Source organism: Salvelinus alpinus, chromosome 17, assembly GCF_045679555.1.
Source record: "Salvelinus alpinus chromosome 17, SLU_Salpinus.1, whole genome shotgun sequence".
NCBI classification, from domain to species: Eukaryota; Metazoa; Chordata; class Actinopteri; order Salmoniformes; family Salmonidae; genus Salvelinus; species Salvelinus alpinus.
In genome coordinates, this window is record NC_092102.1 from 48,671,160 (window position 1) to 48,693,377 (window position 22,218).

A 22,218-nucleotide genomic window follows, 5' to 3' on the forward strand; every position below is an offset into this window, starting at 1 on the left:
TGTTTGGGCTGAATTATAGATGGGCTATGTACAGGTGCAGTAATCTATGAGCTGCTCTGACAGCTGGTGCTTAAGTGAAATGATGTGCCTCGCCTTCATTTGGACACAGGCCTAGGACACTGAAACATAGGCTGCAAACTAACGTTGGGGCAACAACAACAAAAAAGCCGCGTCTATCTAACGATACCCTGTGTCGTTGCAGAGATCATAGCATATGCTGACGTATTCAACTATGTATCGTTACATCGCCCTTTCCTTGCCCACTCGTGTTGGATCAATTCAACAACTTGTAGCCTATACATTTCTTCTGTATATGTGTTTTTTTTTAGGCATGTTATCCTTTACGTTTGAGGGGTGATGTTGGGGTATAGAAACCTCCGCATCCTTTCTCCAATCTAATTGTCAGTCTTGATATGGCTTGTGAACGTGCAGTCCGCCTCGCACGCTCCTGCCACGTGATTCCCATCCCAGCCAATCAAACGGCGTGGAAGAATCTCTTCCTGATTTTGGCCCATTTATCAGCATCGCGCACTGTGACGAGCGCCTTCTCTGTCGACCCGAACGAGAGGCAACACTACCCTTGCACACAGTTAAGGCCAGATAAAGGTAAGATGAAGGCGTTCTATTTTCTATTCTTTTGCGAAATTCGTTTTATGTTGTTGTAATGACTATAAATTGTCTCAAATCGTATAAAATATCGGCTACTTTTGCATTATTTGTCTGATGCCATTGTAGGCCCTACTTTATTTCCCCGTTATCGTATCATCAGAAATGCAGAGTGGTCTCATAAAGTGTTATAATTTTTTGGGGGTCTTTTGCCTTTTCATTTTCAAGCTATTAATGACTTTCCTAGTTAAATAAAGGTAAAATTAAATAAATAAATAAATGATGGTGCCTGGCCACGGCTTGCAGCTTGGTAGCTTGTCTATTTTTAACCCGTCCCGTCAGCTGGCGAGATGTCACTCCATTTAGAAGCGGCAGTGAGGGGGAAAGGAAAAGGCGTCAAGTTGCAACCACACAGCTAGATAACAGTGTTTTATCACTACTGAAATACTCTGCCACACCTTCCTGTATTTTTTTTCCATAGGCAAAGGCATTTCACTGTTCATTCATTGCTTGTCATGGGGCGGCAGGTAGTCTAGTGCTTTAGTGCTTTTGGCCAGTAACCGAAAGGTCGCCGGTTCGAATCCCCGAGCCGGAAAGGTGGACATAACTGCTGTTCTGCCCTTGAGTCCTCCCCTGACGCCGATGACGTGGACATCGATGAAGGCAGCCTCCCTGCACCTCTCTGATTCAGAGGGGTTGGGTTGGATGCAAAGACACATTTTCTGTTGAATGCATTCAGTTGTACAACTGACTAGGTATCCCCCTTTCTGTTGTACAACTGACTAGGTATCCCCCTTTCTGTTGTACAACTGACTAGGTATCCCCCTTTCTGTTGTACAACTGACTAGGTATCCCCCTTTCTGTTGTACAACTGACTAGGTATCCCCACCCTTTCCCTTTCTGTTGTACAACTGACTAGGTATCTCCCCTTTCTGTTGTACAACTGACTAGGTATCCCCCCTTTCTGTTGTACAACTGACTAGGTATCCCCCCTTTCTGTTGTACAACTGACTAGGTATCCCCCTTTCTGTTGTACAACTGACTAGGTACTCCCCTTTCTGTTGTACAACTGACTAGGTATCCCCCTTTCTGTTGTACAACTGACTAGGTACCCCCCTTTCTGTTGTACAACTGACTAGGTATCCCCCTTTCTGTTATACAACTGACTAGGTATCCCCCTTTCTGTTGTACAACTGACTAGGTATCCCCCTTTCTGTTGTACAACTGACTAGGTAACCCCCTTTCTGTTGTACAACTGACTAGGTAACCCCACCCTTTCCCCGTTCACTTCTATGCAGTGTGGCCAACTACCAGTTTCTGACTGCAATGGTGGACAGAATATTAAATGTAGCAATCTGTTGCAGATACAATGTAGCCAAAGGTGGTTACTTTGTTGTTCCCTTTCAGAGATGCTAAGAAATCAATAACCTGCCCAGGGACTGCGGTTGAAAATTTTCCGGCTGCCTAAAACCGGCACTTTTACTGAAACGTTGATTAATGTGCACTGTCCCTGTAAAAAAATAAAATCAAACTCAATGTTTCCATTGCACACGCGAAGATAAAATGTTTAAATAAATAGTTTAATTTCTATTTGTTAAAGTTAATCATTAAACTAGGGAGAAAACACAGCAAAATTCTTATTGTCATACCCAGAGATAAATGAAAAACGGGCGAAGGAACGAAGCTGAATTAAATAGTTGAATGTTAAGTCTTTTATTATTTATTTCAGTGCGAGGAAGACATTTTATAGGAGCCATTTTATAGTAGCCTATCAGCAGGTTCAACTCTGTCTTTCTCCGTCTCTGCACACTGAGACAAGAGGAAAAAAACATTGCCGTTATATATGTGTTACAGCTACATGTTATAAGTAATGTGTTATAGCTACATGTTATAAGTAATGTGTTATAGCTGTGTTATCATTATGTTCTGTTTCTTTAAAATGTCAGGTGACATTAGGTGCTGTGTTGCCCAACTGTAGGCTAAACATTAGTCCTGACCAGTGTTGTGAGTGCTATAGAGAGGACAGTCCTGTCTGTGTGTATTTATGCTTCTGTTTATGTCGGCTGACATTGGCCCTTCTTCTCCTCTCTGTGCTTTGTAGCCCAGTGGAAAGTTTCCACACCATGGACATTTATTACCAGATCATTTCCCATTGTTCCAGTAGGGGTTGATTGATGGAGTGTGTCTGTCTGGTTTCAGTGGCTAAAGGCTGGAACATGGGGGTTCATTCATCAGGGAAAGTCACATAAAACCGATGAAAGGAAAATCCATAGTCTGTGTGCAGAACAGTCTAGTACAGACAAGGGCAGGGCAGGCCCGGACCTCAATCTGGTCTAAAATCGAAGAAAAAAACGAAAAAAAAACAGTGAATTAAAATCCATCACTCATGTTATGTATTGGGGAACACAGTTCATTTCACCCGGGATATCTGCAAAAATACTGAATATAGAGCCTTGATGTGGTTTAAAATCTCTCTTCTCCAAACATGTTTGAAATGTGAGGTGTTAACTGGGCTGTTTCATAGTAGGGTAATGTTCAGGACATTACAGACGTCACAGTAAAGGTATACTAAGTTCTGAAATGGCTTTGAACCAAAAGTACACGTTGTGCTGTATTTCCCCTGTAAAGTGGTACATGTACCTGCCAAACGCCTAGGCAATGTCATGGGTCGTCAGCTAGTAATTTGCTTTGTCATATTGAAAAAAATACTTGGACGCAGCACGCAGCAATTGATTTAGTCCTACGACACCCGTGATTCAGCAGAAAACATTGGTGCCCAGTAACATGTCAGGCGAGACAGGCTGCACCTTAACCCAGGGGTCATTGGATCAGGTCATGCTGCAGAGGTCGATGCTTCAGTCCCGTGGAGCCCCACCCATACATATTTTACAAGGACACACCCATGCTTTGGCCACACAGACTGCAGCAACTGTGTACAGGTTGTGCTGACATCACATGGCATTGTCTACAGTATTATCTGCACAGGTCTGTCAACTCATTTCCCCATAACAGTGGCTACACAGGTACAGTCCGTGGACTTTTATGTTGACTTTATGCTTTTGTGTTTTGTGTTTTATGCTTTTGTTTTTTTTATAATGTAAACTTTTCTGTTTTATACTGTTGGATTCTGTCATTGAGCATTTCAAATGTTGCCAAAATTCTGTCCTGAGTCACTCTCCTGACTCACTGTCCTGACTTCAGACCTAGATCCTCACTGAGGGCTGGTGTGTAGATGTCTTCAACATTTACCTCTCCCCCATCCTCCTTTATCTCCTCTCTCTCCTATCCTCCTTTCTCTCCTCTCTCCCATCCTCCTCTCTCTCCTATCCTCCTTTCTCTCCTCTCCCCCATTCTCCTTTCTCTCCTCTCTCCCATCCTCCTCTCTCTCCCATCCTACTTTCTCTCCTCTCTCCCATCCTCCTTTATCTCCTCTCTCTCATCCTCCTCTCTCCTATCCTCCTTTCTCTCCTCTCTCCCATCCTCCTCTCTCTCCCATCCTCCTTTATCTCATCTCTCCCATCCTCCTCTCTCTCCTCTCTCTCCTATCCTCCTTTCTCTCCTCTCTCCCATCCTCCTCTCTCTCCTATCCTCCTTTCTCTCCTCTCCCCCATTCTCCTTTCTCTCCTCTCTCCCATCCTCCTCTCTCTCCCATCCTCCTTTCTCTCCTCTCTCCCATCCTCCTTTATCTCCTCTCTTTCATCCTCCTCTTTCTTACTTTTCTCCCCTCTCTTGTCTCCTGTGTAGTTCCAGAACCATGTCCATCCTGAAGATTCACGCTCGTGAGATTTTCGACTCCCGTGGAAACCCCACCGTGGAGGTCGACCTGTACACCAAGAAAGGTAAGAAGAGGTTATACTAGAGCAGGACTATTTGAGGACTAAAATACTATCTGTACACTTTGTTCTCTGTAGGGTTAGGGTTCCACCTTGTTCTCTGTAGGGTTAGGGTTCCACGTTGTTCTCTGTAGGGTTAGGGTTCCACTTTGTTCTCTGTAGGGTTAGGGTTCCACTTTGTTCTCTGTAGGGTTAGGGTTCCACCTTGTTCTCTGTAGGGTTAGGGTTCCACTTTGTTCTCTGTAGGGTTAGGGTTCCACTTTGTTCTCTGTAGGGTTAGGGTTCCACTTTGTTCTCTGTAGGGTTAGGGTTCCACTTTGTTCTCTGTAGGGTTAGGGTTCCACTTTGTTCTCTGTAGGGTTAGGGTTCCACTTTGTTCTCTGTAGGGTTAGGGTTCCACTTTGTTCTCTGTAGGGTTAGGGTTCCACTTTGTTCTCTGTAGGGTTAGGGTTCCACCTTGTTCTCTGTAGGGTTAGGGTTCCACTATGTTCTCTGTAGGGTTAGGGTTCCACTTTGTTCTCTGTAGGGTTAGGGTTCCACTTTGTTCTCTGTAGGGTTAGGGTTCCACCTTGTTCTCTGTAGGGTTAGGGTTCCACCTTGTTCTCTGTAGGGTTAGGGTTCCACTTTGGGTGCATGTTGTACATACCACAGTTCTCTCTAAGGGGGCCAGTTTTCATAGTTTAAGCAACATTGCATGCATGCACGTTGTCTAGGATATATTTAGCAACTGTCTGCGGTTATCAGATTTAGAATAAAGCACTGCTAATTATGGAACGTCGTTTGGGTCTTTTGATGTCCCCCCAAAAATATACACGTCAAATAACCCCATTTAATAAGCTTGTTGACCAGTCAGGACCTGCATATGACTGCATGCCACATAATAATTCAACACGTTCATTACTTTTTTTACGTAGCTATTGCACATTGATTACACTTTCAGTCATATTTCATATGTCACAGGGATTCACCGATACGTATGCTTTGATGCTGGTAAAGTTTTGTCTCGTGCACCTGCCGTATGAGCGGAGACACTCTTCCCCAAGCTCTCGACGGTGCTGGTCAGAAACAAAGCTAGCTAGATGATGGACGCAAACAATGTCCCCCCCCCCCCCCTTAAAACATAGCAAAACAACATAATCTGTTTCAGTAGCTATAGTTAGCTAGCTAACTATCTAGCTAGGTGTCATCATCTAAAATACCCAGAATTTATAAGACAGTTCGTATTTGATTAATGATGGTCGGACCCATCTATGTGAAGCTAGCCACAGTAAGGATTAGCCACAATATTGAAATTTGCGGTTCGCCTTCAAAATAAAAGTTGCTTTATTGAAAGTGAGGCAAATTAATACAAATAGTGGAATCATGCCATAATGGAATAGGTTGGAATGTTGTTATAGAAATTCAACAAAATAAAATAATTTGTCAATTGGACAAAAATCTTTTGAAATCACACTGTGGCTGTATTAGACTTTAGAACTGTATCGAGGGCATATTTATTACACTGCGCAGCCTTACCTATGGACTGTGGATCAATGACATGGCGTCAGTCTTGAATGACATGGCGTCAGTCTTGAAACTAGCATAGGCAACAACAACAACTAGCTGGACGGAAAACAGTGATGCACATAACACACAACGCTGTCTACGGGCGTGTGGGGAGGGGTTCTTTAGATGGAACATCCAATCAAAATTGGTTTGAACGGCTCCCAGTGGATCATTCAAAACGTTTTTGCAATAGAAAATTCTCCCAGACCTCCAAGGAAGGTGTGACAACGACGTGATTTTAGAGGTATGGCAACACGAGGCTAGCTCCAGGCTAGTCCCTCTCCGACTGGCAGAGTGAGTTAGCTCCAGGCTAGTCCCTCTCCTACTGGCAGAGTGAGTTAGCTCCAGGCTAGTCCCTCTCCTACTGGCAGAGTGAGTTAGCTCCAGGCTAGTCCCTCTCCTACTGGCAGAGTGAGTTAGCTCCAGGCTAGTCCCTCTCCTACTGGCAGAGTGAGTTAGCTGCAGGCTAGTCCCTCTCCTACTGACAGAGTGAGTTAGCTGCAGGCTAGTCCCTCTCCAACTGGCAGAGTGAGTTAGCTCCAGGCTAGTCCCTCTCCAACTGACAGAGTGAGTTAGCTGCAGGCTAGTCCCTCTCCAATTGACAGAGTGAGTTAGCTGCAGGCTAGTCCCTCTCCGACTGACAGAGTGAGTTAGCTCCAGGCTAGTCCCTCTCCGACTGGCAGAGTGAGTTAGCTCCAGGCTAGTCCCTCTCCGACTGACAGAGTGAGTTAGCTCCAGGCTAGTCCCTCTCCTACTGGCAGAGTGAGTTAGTTCCAGGCTAGTCCCTCTCCAACTGGCAGAGTGAGTTAGCTCCAGGCTAGTCCCTCTCCTACTGGCAGAGGGAGTTAGTTCCAGGCTAGTCCTTCTCCAACTGACAGAGTGAGTTAGTTCCAGGCTAGTCCCTCTCCAATTGACAGAGTGAGTTAGCTCCAGGCTAGTCCCTCTCCAATTGACAGAGTGAGTTAGCTCCAGGCTAGTCCCTCTCCTACTGGCAGAGTGAGTTAGCTCCAGGCTAGTCCCTCTCCAACTGGCAGAGTGAGTTAGCTCCAGGCTAGTCCCTCTCCGACTGACAGAGTGAGTTAGCTCCAGGCTAGTCCCTCTCCGACTGGCAGAGTGAGTTAGCTCCAGGCTAGTTCCTCTCCAACTGACAGAATGAGTTAGCTGCAGGCTAGTCCCTCTCCAATTGACAGAGTGAGTTAGCTCCAGGCTAGTCCCTCTCCGACTGACAGAGTGAGTTAGCTCCAGGCTAGTCCATCTCCGACTGGCAGAGTGAGTTAGCTCCAGGCTAGTCCCTCTCCGACTGACAGAGTGAGTTAGCTCCAGGCTAGTCCCTCTCCTACTGGCAGAGTGAGTTAGTTCCAGGCTAGTCCCTCTCCAACTGGCAGAGTGAGTTAGCTCCAGGCTAGTCCCTCTCCTACTGGCAGAGTGAGTTAGTTCCAGGCTAGTCCTTCTCCAACTAACAGAGTGAGTTAGTTCCAGGCTAGTCCCTCTCCAATTGACAGAGTGAGTTAGCTCCAGGCTAGTCCCTCTCCGACTGACAGAGTGAGTTAGCTCCAGGCTAGTCCCTCTCCTACTGGCAGAGTGAGTTAGCTCCAGGCTAGTACCTTTCCAACTGGCAGAGTGAGTTAGTTCCAGGCTAGTCCCTCTCCGACTGGCAGAGTGAGTTAGTTCCAGGCTAGTCCCTCTCCAACTGACAGAGTGAGTTAGCTCCAGGCTAGTCCCTCTCCAACTGGCAGAGTGAGTTAGCTCCAGGCTAGTCCCTCTCCAACTGACAGAGTGAGTTAGCTCCAGGCTAGTCCCTCTCCAACTGGCAGAGTGAGTTAGCTCCAGGCTAGTCCCTCTCCGACTGACAGAGTGAGTTAGCTCCAGGCTAGTCCCTCTCCGACTGGCAGAGTGAGTTAGCTCCAGGCTAGTCCCTCTCCGACTGACAGAGTGAGTTAGCTCCAGGCTAGTCCCTCTCCTACTGGCAGAGTGAGTTAGTTCCAGGCTAGTCCCTCTCCAACTGGCAGAGTGAGTTAGCTCCAGGCTAGTCCCTCTCCTACTGGCAGAGGGAGTTAGTTCCAGGCTAGTCCTTCTCCAACTGACAGAGTGAGTTAGTTCCAGGCTAGTCCCTCTCCAATTGACAGAGTGAGTTAGCTCCAGGCTAGTCCCTCTCCAATTGACAGAGTGAGTTAGCTCCAGGCTAGTCCCTCTCCTACTGGCAGAGTGAGTTAGCTCCAGGCTAGTCCCTCTCCAACTGGCAGAGTGAGTTAGCTCCAGGCTAGTCCCTCTCCGACTGACAGAGTGAGTTAGCTCCAGGCTAGTCCCTCTCCGACTGGCAGAGTGAGTTAGCTCCAGGCTAGTTCCTCTCCAACTGACAGAATGAGTTAGCTGCAGGCTAGTCCCTCTCCAATTGACAGAGTGAGTTAGCTCCAGGCTAGTCCCTCTCCGACTGACAGAGTGAGTTAGCTCCAGGCTAGTCCCTCTCCGACTGGCAGAGTGAGTTAGCTCCAGGCTAGTCCCTCTCCGACTGACAGAGTGAGTTAGCTCCAGGCTAGTCCCTCTCCTACTGGCAGAGTGAGTTAGTTCCAGGCTAGTCCCTCTCCGACTGGCAGAGTGAGTTAGCTCCAGGCTAGTCCCTCTCCTACTGGCAGAGTGAGTTAGTTCCAGGCTAGTCCTTCTCCAACTAACAGAGTGAGTTAGTTCCAGGCTAGTCCCTCTCCAATTGACAGAGTGAGTTAGCTCCAGGCTAGTCCCTCTCCGACTGACAGAGTGAGTTAGCTCCAGGCTAGTCCCTCTCCTACTGGCAGAGTGAGTTAGCTCCAGGCTAGTACCTTTCCAACTGGCAGAGTGAGTTAGTTCCAGGCTAGTCCCTCTCCGACTGGCAGAGTGAGTTAGTTCCAGGCTAGTCCCTCTCCAACTGACAGAGTGAGTTAGCTCCAGGCTAGTCCCTCTCCAACTGGCAGAGTGAGTTAGCGCCAGGCTAGTCCCTCTCCAACTGGAAAGAGTGAGTTAGCTCCAGGCTAGTCCCTCTCCAACTGGCAGAGTGAGTTAGCTCCAGGCTAGTCCCTCTCCGACTGGCAGAGTGAGTTAGCTCTAGGCTAGTCCCTCTCCGACTGACAGAGTGAGTTAGCTCCAGGCTAGTCCCTCTCCAACTGGCAGAGTGAGTTAGCGCCAGGCTAGTCCCTCTCCAACTGGCAGAGTGAGTTAGCTCCAGGCTAGTCCCTCTCCTACTGGCAGAGTGAGTTAGTTCCAGGCTAGTCCCTTTCCCTCTCAATCGGTTGCATCCCTCCATCTCTATTTAATAGTAGCCTATCAGCAGGTTATAACTCTCCATCTCCATTTAATAGTAGCCTATCAGCAGGTTCTATCCCCCCATCTCCATTTAATAGTAGCCTATCAGCAGGTTCTATCCCCCCCATCTCCATTTAATAGTAGCCTATCAGCAGGTTATAACCCTCCATCTCCATTTAATAGTAGCCTATCAGCAGGTTATAACCCTCCATCTCTATTTAATAGTAGCCTATCAGCAGGTTATAACCCTCCATCTCCATTTAATAGTAGCCTATCAGCAGGTTATAACCCTCCCTCTCCATTTAATAGTAGCCTATCAGCAGGTTATAACCCTCCATCTCCATTTAATAGTAGCCTATCAGCAGGTTCTAACCCTCCATCTCCATTTAATAGTAGCCTATCAGCAGGTTATAACCCTCCATCTCCATTTAATAATAGCCTATCAGCAGGTTATAACCCTCCCTCTCCATTTAATAGTAGCCTATCAGAAGGTTATAACCCTCCCTCTCCATTTAATAGTAGCCTATCAGCAGGATATAACCCTCCATCTCCAATCTGACACCTCTGGTTCCCAAATGGCACCCTATTCCCTATATAGTGCACTACTTTTGCCTACTACTTTCAGTGCACCCCTATGAGCCCTGGTCAGAAGTAGTGCGCTATATAGTGAATAGGGTACTATTTGAGATGGAGACAGAGTTCACAGGTTGGACTCCGTAATACCTAGAGGCCTAAAAGAGGCCAGGTTAATACTTATTATAAACTGGGTGGTTCCAGCCCTGAATGCTGATTGGCTGACAGCTGTGGTATATCAGACCGTATTTCAAGGGGATTGCAAAACGTTTATTTTTACTGCTCTAATTACGTTTGTAACCAGTTTATAATAGCAATAAGGCACCTCAGGGGTTTGTGGTAAGAACAGCCCTTAACCGTGGTATATTGGCCATATACCACACCCCCTCATGGTAAGAACAGCCCTTAACCATGGTATATTGGCCATATACCACACCCTCTCGTGGTAAGAACAGCCCTTAACCATGGTATATTGGCCATATACCACACCCTCTCGTGGTAAGAACAGCCCTTAACCGTGGTATATTGGCCATATACCACACCCCCTCATGGTAAGAACAGCCCTTAACCATGGTATATTGGCCATATACCACACCCTCTCGTGGTAAGAACAGCCCTTAACCGTGGTATATTGGCCATATACCACACCCCCTCGTGGTAAGAACAGCCCTTAACCGTGGTATATTGGCCATATACCACACCCCATCGTGGTAAGAACAGCCCTTAACCGTGGTATATTGGCCATATACCACACCCCCTCGTGGTAAGAACAGCCCTTAACCGTGGTATATTGGCCATATACCACACCCCCTCGTGCCTTATTGCTTAATTCTACTCCATCTTGTTAACCAGGAATTGGTCCTTTTTATAAGTTTTTCTGGGGTAATCACTGAAGTCTTCTAATACTCTTCCTCATGTGAATTTTGAAGTCATATTTAAAGTGTTGTTGATCATACAGGCATAGAACATGACAGACCCGTCATTTGTAATGGGATTACAATTCATTGGAAATCAATACCTTAACTTTCAAGATGTATTTTTTTTTTTTATCTCAACCAACCTAACAATATTCAACCAACTAACTCTGAATATCCAGAATGTAATCGGGGGTTTTCCGCTGCCTTTGTAAAGAGTTCCCTTTTGTCGTTCTGCTCCGTGGGCTAAAACAAAGCAGCTATTTCAACTTAATGAATGAATGTCCAGAATGTTAATGAAGCTATCTGAATTAGGCCACCGAGGAAGAGGAAAGGGGTGGGTGGGGTGGTGGGGAAGGGGGGGTGAGAAGACATGTTGGATTTAACATGGGCTTACAAATGGGCTTGAAATCCCCCCCCCCCCCCCCCCCCGAAAAAAGGGAAAGGGTTTTCCATTTGCTCTCTTTTGACCGTTTGTGCGACGGTTGCTAGGTGCTCTAAGCTAGCAGCTTCACGGTTTCTAGTTTAGGGTGGACCTCGCCCCAACCTGATTTGGCATCGGATGCATCTCAAAGGATGCCGTATTCCCTTTATACTGCTCCATTTTTGACCAAGGCCCAAAGGGATTCCCATTGGGCCTCTGTTCAAAAGAATGTCACTATAAAGAGAAGAGAGGGCAATTTGGGATACACTTTGTGTTGTCTGCTGCTGTATAAATAAGGGTTGGATTGTTGGAGCGTGCAGAGAGACAAGACCCCCCGGATGTAAATGTGTCTCTGCTATATAACACAAAAGGGGTTTTGAATTACAGTCGTTACTAGACGGGTCTGCATCGTCCTTCTGTTTCTATTTTCAGATCCAGTACTAATCCTCTGGGATGAGAGTGACTCACTGGAAACAGTCTTTCAGCAGAGGTCAGAACAGACACGGATTGCTGCCACCGAAACGCGTTCGTTTGTTCTGGCCTCTTCTGATAAAAGAAACACATTCAAACGTATTTTAAAAAACAACAACATTTATTTCAATGAGTGACGGTTTTTCTTTTCTTCAAGTATATGTTTTTGTTTTTGAAGTATATGCCTTTTTGAACCCGGAACCCAAAGATTTTTTGTTACAACAAACATTTGAGCTGAGCATGCTAATTTCTCTTTCTTTGAGAGTGACTGTCACGTCCTCCGATGGGGGGTTTGCAACCACAAAAATAAAATATTAGTATCTGGACAGAGGGCTTCCGAGTGGTGCAGCGGTCTAAGGAGACTCTGGTTCCATTCCAGGCTGTATCACAACCGGCCGTGATTTGGGAGTCCCATAGGGCGGCGCACAATTGGCCCAGCGTCGTCCAGGTTTGGACGGGGTAGGCCGTCATTGTAAATAAGAATTTGTTCTTATCTGACTTGCCTAGTTAAATAAAGGTTAAAAAATTTTAATTAAAATTTGAACTGAATCTAGGCATATGTTAAAAAAAGATAACCTTACTGAATTCAGACATACTGTATACGTGTCAAAATGCAATATGTTGCATGCTTTGATTGTAGTTGATTTGAAAACAAGTGAAATCACTAAGACTCAATTTATCTGAATAGGTTTTTTGGGCTTGACTGCTAAGCTATATCAAGCATCCCATAGCTGATTTCTTGATGCAGATGATTTGATAAGCCTAAACTCATGACCTAAATCTCTCTGTGTGTCTCTGTGGTTAAGCTTTAAATCTCTCCTGATCTCAGGACCCCTGTCATTGGTTTGATCAGCATTTTTTTATATATATTTTTTGCCCAATGAGCAGTTAGAATCAAATTTGCACATCCTGTATCTTTCTTGAATCCAAAAATGTCTGACCTTGGTGTGTGTCCGAGCCAGCAGTCGCATCCTGGAAGCTGCTGCAGTGTGTGTGTGTGTGTGTGTGTGTGTGTGTGTGTGTGTGTGTGTGTGTGTGTGTGTGTGTGTGTGTGTGTGTGTGTGTGTGTGTGTGTGTGTGTGTGTGTGTGTGTGTGTGTGTGTGTGTGTGTGTGTGTGTGTGTTACATCACATTGATCTGCTTAGCATGTGCAACCCTCTCTCTCTCCTCCTCTGGGAACAAAATGTGATTAAAATAGGACCGAAGGGATACTTGCTGCTCATTGGATAATTCTGATTTCCTGTTTCTTTTACTATGAATAACAAACAACCTTCATACTAATACAGTAGAGTGCATTCTGAAAAAGTATTTTCCATATTGTTACGGAACAGCCTTGTTCTAAAATGTATTAAATTAATTTGTGTTCCTCATCAATCTACACACAATACCCCATAATGACAAAGCAAAAACAGGTTTTTAGAAATGTTTGCAAATTTATATAAAAAATATAAAAAATTACATTAGTATTCAGACCCTTCGCTTTGAGACTCGAAATTGAGATCAGGTGCATCTTGTTTCCATTGATCATCCTTTGAGATGTTTCTACAACTTGATTGAAGTCCACTTGTGGTCAATTCAATTGATTGGACATGATTTGGAAAGGCACACACCTGTCTATATAAGGTCCCACAGTTGACAGTGCATGTCAGAGCAAAAACCAAGCCATGAGGTTGAAGGAATTGTCCGTAGAGCTCCGAGACAGGATTGTGTCGAGGCACAGATCTGAGGAAGGGTACCAGAAAATATCTACAGCATTGAAGGTCCCGAAGAACACAGTGGCCTCCATCATTCCTAAATGGAAGAAGTTTGGAACCACCAAGACTCTTCCTAGAGCTGGCCGCCTGGCCAAACTGAGCAATCGGGGGAGAAGGGCCTTGGTCAGGGAGGTGACCAAAAACCTGATGGTCACTTTGACAGACCTCCAGAGTTACTCTGTTGAGATGGGAGAACCTTCCAGAAGAACAACCATCTCTGCTGCGCTCCAACGAGCAGGCCTTTATGGTAGAGTGGCCAGACGGAAGCCACTTCTCTAAAAGGCACATGACAGCCTGCTTGGAGTTTGCCAAAAGGCACCTAAAGGACTCAGACTCAGAGTCTGATGAAACCAAGATTGAACTCTTTGGCCAGAATGCCAAGCGTCATGTTTGGAGGAAACCTGACACCATCCCTACAGAGTACGGTGAAGCACGATGGTGGGAGCATCATGCTGTGGGGATGTTTTTCAGAGGCAGGGACTGGGAGACTAGTCAGGATCGAGGGAAAGGTGAACGGAGAAAGGTACAGAGAGATCCTTGATGAAAATCTGCTCCAGAGCGCTCAGGACCTCAGACTGTGGCGAAGGTTCGTCTTCCAGCAGGACAACGACCCCCAGCACACAGCCAAGACAACGCAGGAGTGGCTTCGTGACAAGTCTCTAAATGACCTTGAGTGGCCCAGCCAGAGCCTGGACTTGAACCCGATCGAACAACTCTGGAGAGACCTGAAAATAGCTGTGCAGCGACACTCCCCATCCAACCTGACAGAGCTTGAGAGGATCTGCAGAGAAGAATGGGAGAAACTCCCTAAATACAGGTGTGCCAAGCTTGTAGCGTCACACCCAAGAAGAATCGAGGCTGTAATCGCTGCCAAAGGTGCTTCAACAAAGTACTGAGTAAATGGTCTGAATACTTACGTAAATGTAATATTAGGATGCAACAGCCAGCCTCTTGCAGTGAGTCAGGAAATCCATTTAAAACACAATAGTCATTAAAATCCTCTGTGTTCTCCAGGTCTGTTCAGGGCTGCCGTCCCCAGCGGTGCCTCTACTGGTATCTATGAAGCTCTGGAGCTCCGTGACAACGACAAGACACGCTACCTGGGCAAAGGTAGCTTTTGATTTCCCAATGTCCTCATAGTACAAAAGCCCCCTTCTTTAAAAATGTTCCGTTACATTTGTCTTTCCTTTCATCTTCATCCTTTCTTTCTGACGCTTCATCCTTCTCTCCTCCTCTGTCAGGGGTGAAAAGGGCTGTTAAACATATTAATGAGTTCTTGGCCCCAGCTCTGTGTAACCAGGTAAATGAACAGTGTGGAGGAGCAACAGGAGTAAGACAGAGATAACACTGAAATGAACTGGAGTTTGTGACTTTTGATTTGGACAACTAACTAACCTCTGTCGCAGGCATTCACAGACGATCACAGATCTGCTAAACCATTATTACCCAGATAGCAATAGGGTGACTATAACGGACATCCCTATTCAAGTCAGCGTTCCAAAATGGGTGGATTCAACCGGCGGGCCATTTTGTCATTCTATTTCTGTGATTACCCCCATGATCCCAATAGTAGATCATTCCACGTTTGACGTTTGTTTAACCAGCCTAGTTGCTGCCACCCAAGCAGCTAGTCTTAGCGAGAGCTAAGGCTCTTGCTCTGTGATCGTCTGGTAATGTCTGGTATCGTCTGGTAATGCCTGCTCTTGCATGGTCTACTTCTCCCTGGGTCGTGACGCTCTGCTTGTCCCTCTGCAGGTGTCTCAAAAGCTGTTGATCATATCAATAAAACTATAGCACCTGCACTTGTTCAGCAGGTAGGAACATTTACTGTTTGACTAACATTGACAATGTTGTGCTAGTGTCAAGTCAGAGATGCACAGAGTATGAGATGGAATAGTCACGGCAGTATGTTTGTCATGTAGTAGATTGCTAAGCACGATCCTGACTGAACACAATTGAGTCAAAGTGGTAAGTTATCTCTGTATAGTATGTATTAATAGTATCTTTGCTTTTTTTGTCTGTTACATTTATCTCTTGAGTTGTTGTAGAAATACAACACTGTACTTTGATCACTGTCAAAGTGATTACTGTCCTTGAACACAGTGACTGTCACTGCAGAGCGCCAAAGATCTTTCACCTAACCTGCCTAGTCGCACCTCAAGATGCTGTGTGTAGTGTGTACTAGTGAACCATAAACGTCCTTCAAGCCTGGTGTTTTGAGCTAACCTGTTTGAACTTTGAACTAACCTTTTTGTCTGTTTGTTGTCAGTTCCCTCCCATATCTCTAATGACTGGTGTGTTGTTCTGTGTCTGTCCTGTCCTTGTTGTTCAGGATGTCAGCGTCCTGGAGCAGGAGAAAGTTGACCAGCTGATGCTGGACATGGATGGCACAGAGAACAAGTGTATGTTGGGAAACATTTTACTTGGAGCCTGCAGTTATAAAGCGTTATAACTTGTTATAAACATGTATGGGCCTTTATTATCAGGCATAGATAACATGTGATAGTTGGGTGATGGATGCCTAGAGAACCGTATGTTTTTAAACTGATGTTGACAGCCCGGTCCAACTTTAAACAAACAATTGATGAAGGCTGATTAGAGCAGTCACAAAGTCTTTATGAGCACTACGTGGATGCTTCACGTTTCATTTACACGAAATTGCTAAATGTTAGCTGCTTCTCTTGGTTTATTTATTAGTTGTGAATATTCAGCAGGCAGAGCAAAAAGTTAAGGTTAGGCATAGGGACTGATGGGTTAGGGTTGGGGACTGATGGGTTAGGGACTGATGGGTTAGGGTTGGGGACTGATGGGTTAGGGACTGATAGGTTAGGGACTGATGGGTTAGGGTTGGGGACTGATGGGTTAGGGTTAGGGACTGATGGGTTAGGGACTGATAGGTTAGGGACTGATGGGTTAGGGTTGGGGACTGATGGGTTAGGGTTAGGGACTGATGGGTTAGGGACTGACAGGTTAGGGACTGATGGGTTAGTGTTGGGGACTGATGGGTTAGGGTTAGGGACTGATGGGTTAGGGACTGATAGGTTAGGGACTGATGGGTTAGGGTTGGGGACTGATGGGTTAGGGTTAGGGACTGATGGGTTAGGGACTGATAGGTTAGGGACTGATGGGTTAGGGACTGATGGGTTAGGGACTGATGGGTTAGGGACTGATGGGTTAGGGCCTGATGGGTTAGGGACTGATGGGTTAGGGACTGATGGGTTAGGGACTGATGGGTTAGGGACTGATGGGTTAGGGACTGATAGGTTAGGGCCTGATGGGTTAGGGCCTGATAGGTTAGGGACTGATAGGTTAGGGTTAGGGACTGATGGGTTAGGGACTGATAGGTTAGGGACTGATGGGTTAGGGACTGATGGGTTAGGGCCTGATAGGTTAGGGCCTGATGGGTTAGGGACTGATAGGTTAGGGACTGATAGGTTAGGGTTAGGGACTGATGGGTTAGGGACTGATAGGTTAGGGACTGATGGGTTAGTGACTGATGGGTTAGGGACTGATGGGTTAGGGACTGATGGGTTGGGGACTGATGGGTTAGGGACTGATAGGTTAGGGACTGATGGGTTAGGGACTGATGGGTTAGGGACTGATGGGTTAGGGACTGATGGGTTAGGGACTGATGGGTTAGGGACTGATAGGTTAGGGACTGATGGGTTAGGGACTGATGGGTTAGGGACTGATGGGTTAGGGACTGATAGGTTAGGGACTGATGGGTTAGGGACTGATGGGTTGGGGACTGATGGGTTAGGGACTGATAGGTTAGGGACTGATGGGTTAGGGACTGATGGGTTAGGGACTGATGGGTTAGGGACTGATAGGTTAGGGACTGATGGGTTAGGGACTGATGGGTTAGGGACTGATAGGTTAGGGCCTGATAGGTTAGGGACTGATAGGTAAGGGTTAGGGACTGATGGGTTAGGGACTGATGGGTTAGGGACTGATAGGTTAGGGCCTGATAGGTTAGGGACTGATAGGTTAGGGCCTGATAGGTTAGGGCCTGATAGGTTAGGGACTGATAGGTTAGGGACTGATAGGTTAGGGACTGATAGGTTAGGGACTGATGGGTTAGGGACTGATGGGTTAGGGACTGATGGGTTAGGGACTGATGGGTTAGGGACTGATAGGTTAGGGACTGATGGGTTAGGGACTGATGGGTTAGGGACTGATAGGTTAGGGACTGATGGGTTAGGGACTGATGGGTTGGGGACTGATGGGTTAGGGACTGATAGGTTAGGGACTGATGGGTTAGGGACTGATGGGTTAGGGACTGATGGGTTAGGGACTGATAGGTTAGGGACTGATGGGTTAGGGACTGATGGGTTAGGGACTGATAGGTTAGGGCCTGATAGGTTAGGGACTGATAGGTAAGGGTTAGGGACTGATGGGTTAGGGACTGATGGGTTAGGGCCTGATAGGTTAGGGACTGATAGGTTAGGGCCTGATAGGTTAGGGCCTGATAGGTTAGGGACTGATAGGTTAGGGACTGATAGGTTAGGGACTGATAGGTTAGGGACTGATAGGTTAGGGACTGATAGGTTAGGGACTGATAGGTTAGGGACTGATAGGTTAGGGTCTGATAGGTTAGGGTTACATTTAGATGTAAAAATGGTGAGCTGTCGGCTGTACACTGCCTTATTTATTCACAGCATTGAGTTAACATGGAGATTCTGGTTACACATTACATATACACTACACCAGTGTACTAGGCATCAACACAAAGTCCCCAAATAGGCTTTTGTTGAACCCTTGAAGAGAATAGAATACAGAAAAGAAAATAGAAGCTGTATACAGAAAAGAGAATAGAAGCTGTATACAGAAAAGAGAATAGAAGCTGTTTACAGAAAAGAGAATAGAAGCTGTTTATAGAAAAGAGAATAGAAGCTGTTTACAGAAAAGAGAATAGAAGCTGTTTACAGAAAAGAGAATAGAAGCTGTTTACAGAAAAGCACTGTATTGGCTGTTAAATCTTGGAACCCAGAACTAAATCTATGGTGACAGCTATTAATTATGATAACAGTCATTCACAATAGACTATGGGCTCTCTTTTTGTTCCCCCCTCAGCTAAGTTTGGTACCAAGGGTTAGGGTGAAGTTTAGTCATGGTGTTGGTAGACATGGGGTTGGTGAACTGCCAGGAACCACCTTTTAAAACCAATGATGAGAGGAGTAAGAGGCAGAAAAGAGCTGTATGGGCACTTACCTCCTCCCCCACCCCCTCACCCGCTCTCCTCCCAGCTAAGTTTGGTGCCAACGCCATCCTGGGCGTGTCCCTGGCTGTGTGCAAGGCCGGTGCTGCTGAGAAAGGTGTCCCCCTGTACCGTCACATCGCTGACCTCGCTGGCAACCCCGATGTCATCCTACCCGTCCCCGTAAGCCTGTGTTTAGATTTTATATTTATGTGACTGACTTTGGCTTGGACCTCGGTCTCCTGCTACCAATAAGTCTGTTAGTCCTCCGAGCTAAAGCCTAGGCACTAAGTTCAGGGAGTTAACACAACTTTACAGGTTTCAGACAACATTAATCATCATCCCATAGTTGTAAATGAGAACTTGTTCTCAACTGGCCTACCTGGTTAAATAAATGTGACATAAATCAAATAAAACAAATAGTGGTTCACTCAGTCACCTCTTATATTTACAACATTACTTTACTTAACTTTAACTGTAATTACAGAACCACCTCTTATATTTACAACAATACTTTACTTAACTTTAACTGTAATTACAGAACCACCTCTTATATTTACAACAAGACTTTACTTAACTTTAACTGTAATTACAGAACCACCTCTTATATTTACAACATTACTTTACTTAGCTTTAACTGTAATTACAGAACCACCTCTTATATTTACAACAAGACTTTACTTAACTTTAACTGTAATTACAGAACCACCTCTTATATTTACAACATTACTTTACTTAGCTTTAACTGTAATTACAGAACCACCTCTTATATTTACAATAAGACTTTACTTAGCTTTAATTGTAATTACAGAACCACCTCTTATATTTACAACAAGACTTTACTTAGCTTTAACTGTAATTACAGAACCACCTCTTATATTTACAACATTACTTTACTTAGCTTTAACTGTAATTACAGAACCACCTCTTATATTTACAATAAGACTTTACTTAGCTTTAATTGTAATTACAGAACCACCTCTTATATTTACAATAAGACTTTACTTAGCTTTAACTGTAATTGCAGAACCACCTCTTATATTTACAACAATAATTTGAAACTTAAAGCTCAAACCTCTGTTGTCTCTGTCCAAGGCCTTCAACGTGATCAATGGAGGTTCCCACGCAGGCAACAAGCTGGCCATGCAGGAGTTCATGATCCTCCCTGTAGGAGCCAGCACCTTCAAGGAGGCCATGAGGATCGGAGCCGAGGTCTACCACAACCTGAAGAACGTTATCAAGAAGAAGTACGGTCAGGATGCCACTAACGTGGGAGACGAGGGAGGCTTCGCCCCTAACATCCTGGAGAACAAGGAAGGTGAGAGACAGAAAGAGGGGTGGAGGGTTTGATGGAGGGGTTGAGGGAGGGAGGGAGGGGAGAGGGAGGGGTTGATGGAGGGAGGGAGGGAGGGGAGAGGGAGGGAGGGAGGAGTTGAGGGAGGGGAAGTGATGGAGGGTATGAGAGGGAGGAGTAGAGAATGGGAGAGATGGGTTGAGAGAGGGTGGGATGGGTTGAGAGAGGGTGGGAGGGGTTGAGAGAGGGTGGGAGGGGTTGAGAGGGAGGGGTAGAGAATGGGAGAGATGGGTTGAGAGAGGGAGGGAGGGGTTGAGCGAGGGGTGGGAGGGAGGGTGGGAGGGTGGGTGGGATGGGTTGAGAGAGGGTGGGATGGGTTGAGAGAGGGTGGGAGGGGTTGAGAGGGAGGGGTAGAGAAAGGGAGAGATGGGTTGAGAGAGGGAGGGGGGGGTTGAGAGAGGGTGGGAGGGATTGAGAGAGGGTGGGAGGGGTTGAGAGAGGGAGATTGGAGGAATAGCACCAACGTAGAAGACAAGGGAGGCTTCTCCCCCAACATCCTGGAGAACAAGGATGGGGAGAGACCATGAGCGTCAGTCAGTCAGTTAACCAGTCAGTCAGTTAATCAATCAGTCAGATTGACAGTAAGTCTGTCAAGTCAGTTAATCAATCAGTCAGATTTGACAGTAAGTCAGTCAGTCAATCAATCCATCCAATAATCAGTCAGATGTATAGCCCTTTTCACAGCATCAGTTGTCACAAGCTGCAACAGGAAAACCTTTCTTTTCCCAATACAAGACCAGCAGTATGGCACCACTGCAGCTTCACTTCAGTTGGATAATGAGTAATGCTGCTCAGTGCCAGGTCAGTGTAGCTCAGTGCCAGGTCAGTGTAGCTCAGTGCCAGGTCAGTGTAGCTCAGTGCCAGGTCAGTGCAGCTAAGTGCCAGGTCAGTGTAGCTCAGTGCCAGGTCAGTGTAGCTCAGTGCCAGGTCAGTGCCAGGTCAATGTAGCTCAGTGCCAGGTCAGTGTAGCTCAGTGCCAGGTCAGTGTAGCTCAGTGCCAGGTCAGTGTAGCTCAGTGCCAGGTCAGTGTAGCTCAGTGCCAGGTCAGTGCAGCTAAGTGCCAGGTCAGTGTAGCTCAGTGCCAGGTCAGTGTAGCTCAGTGCCAGGTCAGTGTAGCTCAGTGCCAGGTCAGTGTAGCTCAGTGCCAGGTCAGTGTAGCTCAGTGCCAGGTCAGTGCCAGGTCAGTGCCAGGTCAATGTAGCTCAGTGCCAGGTCAATGTAGCTCAGTGCCAGGTCAGTGTAGCTCAGTGCCAGGTCAGTGCCAGGTCAGTGCAGCTCAGTGCAGCTCAGTGTAGCTCAGTGCAGCTCAGTGCCAGGTCAGTACAGCTCAGTGCCAGGTCAGTGTAGCTCAGTGCCAGGTCAGTACAGCTCAGTGCCAGGTCAGTACAGCTCAGTGCCAGGTCAGTACAGCTCAGTGCCAGGTCAGTACAGCTCAGTGCCAGGTCAATGTAGCTCAGTGCCAGGTCAGTGTAGCTCAGTGCCAGGTCAGTGTAGCTCAGTGCCAGGTCAGTGTAGCTCAGTGCCAGGTCAGTGTAGCTCAGTGCCAGGTCAGTACAGCTCAGTGCCAGGTCAGTACAGCTCAGTGCCAGGTCAGTACAGCTCAGTGCCAGGTCAGTACAGCTCAGTGCCAAGTCAGTGTAGCTCAGTGCCAGGTCAGTGTAGCTCAGTGTAGCTCAGTGAAGCTCAGTGAAGCTCAGTGCCAGCTCAGTGCCAGGTCAGTGTAGCTCAGTGCAGCTCAGTGTAGCTCAGTGCCAGGTCAGTGTAGCTCAGTGCAGCTCAGTGTAGCTCAGTGAAGCTCAGTGCCAGGTCAGTGTAGCTCAGTGCCAGGTCAGTGTAGCTCAGTGCCAGGTCAATGTAGCTCAGTGCAGCTCAGTGTAGCTCAGTGCCAGGTCAGTGTAGCTCAGTGCAGCTCAGTGTAGCTCAGTGTAGCTCAGTGCCAGGTCAGTGTAGCTCAGTGTAGCTCAGTGTAGCTCAGTGTAGCTCGGTGCCAGCTCGGTGCCAGCTCGGTGCCAGGTCAGTGCCAGGTCAGTGCCAGGTCAGTGCCAGCTCAGTGCAGCTCGGTGCCAGGTTACTGGTCAAGGTGCTAAGATGGCAGAAGCCCCAGTGGGGCACTTAGCAGAGGTCATGATGAAACTGTAAAATAATAGAGGATTTATTCTCCTACTTATTTATTTATTGTGCAAGCTACCTGAAGAATATCTTAACAATTGCATGATCAAATCAACTCAAATCAGTTCAATGACTAGGTTTGAAGTTACTTGGAAGTGATTTGGC

The 22,218-nt window shown here is 46.5% G+C and overlaps 1 protein-coding gene across 2 annotated transcripts in view; it reads left to right on the forward strand.

Annotated features, from left to right (window-relative positions):
- The first annotated feature begins 460 nt into the window (after positions 1–460).
- Positions 461–22,218, forward strand: part of LOC139543127 (alpha-enolase) — a 31,656-nt gene continuing 9,898 nt past the window's right edge. The window contains exons 1-7 of one of the 2 annotated variants that reach the window (XM_071349334.1): positions 461–606; positions 4,351–4,445; positions 14,408–14,503; positions 15,149–15,207; positions 15,726–15,795; positions 18,640–18,773; positions 19,686–19,908. In XM_071349334.1, the coding sequence (XP_071205435.1) occupies positions 4,361–4,445; positions 14,408–14,503; positions 15,149–15,207; positions 15,726–15,795; positions 18,640–18,773; positions 19,686–19,908 (667 nt within the window). In that variant the 5' untranslated portion in view covers positions 461–606; positions 4,351–4,360. Of the gene's footprint in view, positions 607–4,350; positions 4,446–14,407; positions 14,504–14,634; positions 14,694–15,148; positions 15,208–15,725; positions 15,796–18,639; positions 18,774–19,685; positions 19,909–22,218 lie in introns of both variants that reach the window. The other variant, XM_071349335.1, reaches the window with a different exon arrangement.